Raw genomic sequence first — 5,990 nt, 5'->3', positions numbered from 1 at the left:
AAGTACGGTGGTGAATCTCTGCTGGTTAGAGCTTCAGTGTCTGCAGCACACAACAATGAAGGTTCTGGTGTGGTCACCACAATCTCCTGACCTCAACATCATTTTGCCACTTTAAGGAGATCTCAAACATGATTTTCATTAGGGCAACTAAAGAATTTAAAGGACCCATAGTCTGCCAAGAAGAATGGATAGCTCATCCGCAAATGTCACAACAGAATGAATGTCATCATTGATGCTAAAAGGGGCAATACACGACATTATATTCCCTTTAGGGGCAATACAGGATAATATATCTCCTTTAGAGGGGCAACACATATCTCCTTTAGGGGGGCAATACATGATATTATATCTCCTTTAGAGGGGCAATACATGGGGCAATACATGATATTTTATCTCCTTTAGGGGGCAATACATGATATTATATCTCGTTTAGGGGGGCAATACATGATAACATATTCCTTCCTGTAATGCCGTGGTTTGTGAAATGATTGTGCTATTCTGGTATGTCTAATAGTTTAATATAAACCACCTTCAAAGTTACCAATGTTTGGTGTGATGGTGTAAACGTGTGACCACAACTCCAATCCATATCTAACACCAATCACAGCCACAACTTAAATCTAATGCAATCCGTGACACCGTTCCAATAAACGCTATTCACCAATCAGAAATACAAATCATCGATGGGAATTGTACAGAAAATCCACAGCTGGGGTCATAAATATCGGGACACGCATACAAGTTTTGTTCTGTTACCTGCTAATTGAAACATATTCAAATGACATTTCTATAATGAACATAAAGTGCAGACTTTAGGCTTTAATTTCAGGGCATCCACATCTAAGGAAGGGTTTAGTAATTACAGCTCTTTAATCTGTTCCAACTTATTTTTAGAGAATTGAACAATTGCCTGGAAACCTATTATACCTTTATACCATAATATAACATTATATACCATGATATACCATGATATGGCATTATATAATATTATATACATTATACGAGGGGGTGCTGAGAGGTTCCTGGCTTTGCCCCCTTCCAGATGAAATAGAATAATGAGTGTGGGGGTATATGACGGCCTAATATCTTAGTATGTAATTGTACAAATATCCGGTCTTTGTGATTCTTTTAGTGAGAAGCTGTGATGGCAGAGGTACAAGCAAGTTTCACGTTGTTGGAGTTACGGGCCGTCATGAAGTTTTTGTTTCTCCAGGGAATGTCAGCAAAGGACATTCACACTGAGATGTCACAAACACTGGGGGAGAAGTGTCCTTCCTACAGCACTGTCACAACCTGGATATCTTGTTTCAACACCGGGCATTTCACCATTGTAGATGAGCCCCGCAGTGCGCGCCCCCAAACCTCAACTGACCCGGCAACCTGCGATGCTGTCCATGAGCTGATTATAGAGGACCGGCGAATATCCGCAAAAAAGATTGCCCAGATACTTGACAACTCAGGGGAGCGTGTTGGGTTTGTTATCACCACTATCCTAGACATGGCAAGCTTTCAGCGAAGTGGGTGCTGAAATGTTTGAACAGTGATCAGAAGAAGGAACGAGTTGAAGCATCCAAAGCCGTTTTGGCCCATTGACCCTCCCCATTGACCCTGAAACCAAGGAACAGTCAAAGGAATGGTGCCACAGTGGGGCCCCGCGGCCGAAAAAGTTCCGAACCCAGAAATCAGCCAAAAAAGTCATGGCATCCGTTTTCTGGGACAAAGATGGTATTCTATTGGTGGACTTCCTACCTCAGAGCTCTAGTATCACCGGACAGTATTATGCTAACCTCCTGGACCAGCTGAAGGAGGCAATTAAGATGAAATGCCATGGAAAGTTGACTATAGCGATCCTTTTTTTTGCAGAACACCTGCACACACCTGTGCACACCTGTGCACACGTCCAACGTTGTGGCTGCCAAATTGAACGCCCTGCATTTCAAATTGGTCCACTATCCCCCCTATTCCCCGAAATTTGAAGAAACACCGGAAGGGGCCACGTTTTGAGGACATTTCTGATGTCAAAGATGCTGCTGAGAGCTGGTTTGTGGGCCAACCAAAGGAAGGCTGCAACTACGCTGTACCAAGTACATCGGTCCCAGGGAGGAATATGTGGAATAAATGTGTTATTTCTGGCTCTCTGCTTTCTGGGCAAAGCCAGGAACTTCTCAGCATCCCCTTGTTTAGCATTATATACCATGATATAGCATTATATACCCATATATACCATTATATACCATTATTTACCGTGATATACCATGATATACCGTGATATACCATGATATACCATTATATACCCATATATACCATTATATACTATTATATAACATTATATACCGTGATATACCATGATATAACATTATTATTTAGATGCCATTTGTTTTTTCACCATCAGATGAGAGGTCTGGATTCGGTTCAAGCTGTGTTTGTATTTGGAAGTTTTAGCTGGGAATCTACAATGTGCGCACAAAGCAGCTCTCCGTGTGGGTGAAAGTGACCATACCTAGGCAGCAAAAACAGAAAAAAAATGCAGCCGTGACATTGCAAGAACATTAGGAGAGGCAAAATCTAGAGTTTGGTAGATTGTGAGAAAAAAGAATTCACAGATGAGCTGCCGGTCATTTCCCGTTCTCATCATCCGGCCATGTGAGGAACATTCTCCAGGGGGTCGGCAAGACTTCATGGCTGGTGCTGTGACTCTGCTTTGCTCCATATTATACCAATATAAGATTATTTAACATCCTCGGGTGATCCCTAGATTGTAAGCTCTTTGGGGCAGGGTCCTCTCCTCCTGTATCACTGTCTGTATTAGTCTGTCATTTGCAACCCCTATTTAATGTACAGCGCTGCGTAATATGTTGGAGCTATATAAATCCTGTTTAATAATAATAATAATAATAATAATCCCGAGCTACCTGCTTGAGGAGATCCTGACACACCGCAAGGTGCAAACCACCATAGAAAACTTACACTAAAAAACCTAAACAAGTTCTGGAACATTTTATGTAAAGATAAAAGTGAAATCAATCTCTACCAGAAGGGTGGCAAGAAAAAGTGTGGAGAAGGCTTGGAAGATCCCGGGAAGCAAAGTATACAAAGGCATCTGTAAGACACGATGGAGGCAGTGTGATGGATCGTGCAGACATGGCTGCCGCCGGTACCGGTTCACTGGGTCAAATTCTGAGATGTACAGAGACTGCTGAAATCCAACCAAATCCAAGTGGTTTGGACCCTTTACAATCTCCAATAGTCAGCCACCTGATCTCAACCCAACCAAAAAATATTTCACATGCTGCGGTAAAAGCCGGGAAAAGCATTACGGAGGAGGAAACTCAGCGTATGTCCAAGGCTTCCAGATCGCAGGCAGTCATTGCTTGCAATGGATTTTCAGCAGAGTTATAAAAATGTCCAATTACATCTGAGCTCAGGAAATTAGGACATTGTGTATAAAACTGACTCGGTTCCTAAATTTGTTATCCAATATTTTGACTGAACCCATTAAAGACAAAAGTCTGCACGACAGCTGCATCCCAGATGTATAATTGCCATTGTGGGGATGTACAAAACCTAAATGATGTGTCCAAATATTTATGGAACTGTAGCTGCCCTTCAGACCTGCCAGGGGTACAATCCCATCCCCCAATCTATCCAAAGATGTCACACAGTCCATCCAATAAATAATAATAAATGGAACATTGCCCCAATGACATCACAGACGCCATCTTGTAGGACGGTTCACACATAACAGGTACTCTTCATATTCTACATGGTTTATCTCAGGAGGAGAACTCAACTGACTACAATAATGGCCACTCCGCGCCTCGTTATCTGTATTGTTGGCACTAATATGGAGTTGGTGACGACGCGGTGTGTTTGCAATCACCCGGATAACAAGACGTGAACAGTCCAGGAAGGAGGTGACCCGATGATACAAAACATTCTGCAGGGAAGAGCGAAACCATCTGCAGCACTTTCCGGAAATTATTGCTTACATGATTACCTAAAAATCTTTCCTCTGCCACAACCATCGCAGTCAGCATCTGAACTATTACAATAGCAGCTTACATATCACATGCGATCCGTGGGACCCCCCGACATACCACGCCAGCTCAGGGGGGCTTTATCGCCATCACATCATAAAAAAACCTTCAAGAAAAGCAAACGGCAACAAAAGAAGTTAGAGAATAGCTTGTACTACTTCTTCATGTGTTTGAAGGAAAACAGTCATGACCCCGAGACTGAAGACAATAATTCCCTGGCTGGCATTTCTCTCCAACTTTCCTGATTTGCAGATTTCTTTGGGGTAACTCAGGAAATATTACAGCTAAAGGATCAGGATAACAGCCAGACAGCCGGCATTTTCAGAATATAGTCAGCAATAGTTTACTCATAACCGCTTTCCTTCAAAAATAAATCCCACCCAGTATGACATCATGTGAACCCCGGGCTCCCTGATAATGGCCGGCTGGGAATGGGCTGTGTGCGGAGGGGCCACAAGTCCAACTCATAATTCTAATGGCTGAACACATGAATAGGTAGTACAAACCGGATGGATGTTAGTCAGCAGCTTCCCCAGTAATACAAACATCTAATCATTCTAGTCCCTACACAATAAAATATATATGTCTAAATATTCTCTCTATGTACTGCGTAGTTGAGGTGCCCCCATTACCGGGTACACACAGACACGCCATGGCATGTTCATGTAGACACACAGCACGAATCTCTGCTACGATTCACACAGAAAACACCATTGGGAGGGTTGGGCTGTGAGACGTGGCTTTGTTCTCAGAGCTACCACATGTGCTAAGGTCATACAAAGTGCCAAGTGGTGTCCAGCATGTGTGGCCCCACCAGCAGCCATCTTAACACTGTACATATCTCCAACATGTGAGGTGAAGTCTTTCCTCCGTGCACACACAGGTTTGGTGAGGTAGGAATGAACGCACAACTTGCTGCTCACGTTTATCGGAGGGAGGATAATGTCAGCACCAAGAGACAGAAAGGGCCACAGGCCTCTCTCTAAGGATGGTCACAGAAGGGTGGCATGGCCGCTGGAATCTTCAGGTTCGGTGCTGGTCAGTATGGCAGCCCGGTCATCAGACAGAGAACGGTGGCAGAGCTCATCCCTTAGGGCGGACAGGCGAGAGAGGGGGTCTTGTCGAGCTGGACGCTTCTTCCTACGGATGCAGCGAGTGTCGGTATAAATGGCTGTGGCCGGCTGGTGGACCTGCGAGGTGGATCCATCTGGAGAAGAGAAAAATTCCATAGAGGTGGGGACATAAATATTACAATTATAGGAGGAGCAGATGTGTCACTGCTAGCAATAATCCTTCTACTTCAATGCAAAGCCCCTGAACAAGGCATTGTCACCAATTTATTAGAGGGGGGATAGGGTGACCATTGTTACATGTTCCAAATTATAAAAGTTTGTCATTTTCCTGAAAAAAAACCTATAGTCCAAAAAATATGATGATAAGCCCTTGCCGAACTTTGAAACCCCCTTTTTTCATAAATAAAAGTTCAAGGAAAACACATTTAGGAAGCCAACAGGTGTTTCTTAGATATAAAATCTATATATAACGCATAGAGACATCTAAACCAAACTGGCTAGGCATAGGACCTTTGTACAGCGCTGTAGTATATGTCAGAGGTTTACATAGTTAGATCCATAAATATTGGGACAGACAACTTTTTCTAATTTTGGTTCTGTACATTAACACAATTCATTTTAATCGAAACAACTCAGATTGACCTGCAGACTTTCAGCTTTAATTCAGTGGGATGAACAAAAAGATTTCATAAATGTGAGGAACTAAATCCTTTATTACACAATCACTTCATTTCAGGGGCTCAAAAGTAATTGGACAAATGGCTCAAAGGGTATTTCATGGGCTGGTGTGGGCAATTCCTTCGTTATGTCATTATCATGGGAAAGAAACAAAGCACTGGGGAACTCAGCAACGCCAAAAGACCTGGACGTCCATGGAAGA

General features: G+C 43.1%; 1 protein-coding gene across 1 annotated transcript in view; it reads right to left on the bottom strand.

Annotated features, from left to right (window-relative positions):
- Positions 1 to 377: 377 nt before the first annotated feature.
- The window catches only part of IGSF9B (immunoglobulin superfamily member 9B), a 32,665-nt gene continuing 27,052 nt past the window's right edge, over positions 378 to 5,990 (bottom strand). Inside the window, 1 exon segment of the mRNA XM_072425395.1 lies at positions 378 to 5,244. Within this exon segment, the coding sequence (XP_072281496.1) occupies positions 5,030 to 5,244 (215 nt within the window). The 3' untranslated portion in view covers positions 378 to 5,029.

This window comes from Pyxicephalus adspersus, chromosome 11, assembly GCF_032062135.1.
Source record: "Pyxicephalus adspersus chromosome 11, UCB_Pads_2.0, whole genome shotgun sequence".
Taxonomy (NCBI): Eukaryota; Metazoa; Chordata; class Amphibia; order Anura; family Pyxicephalidae; genus Pyxicephalus; species Pyxicephalus adspersus.
This window is presented reverse-complemented; position numbering and strand designations above follow the sequence as displayed.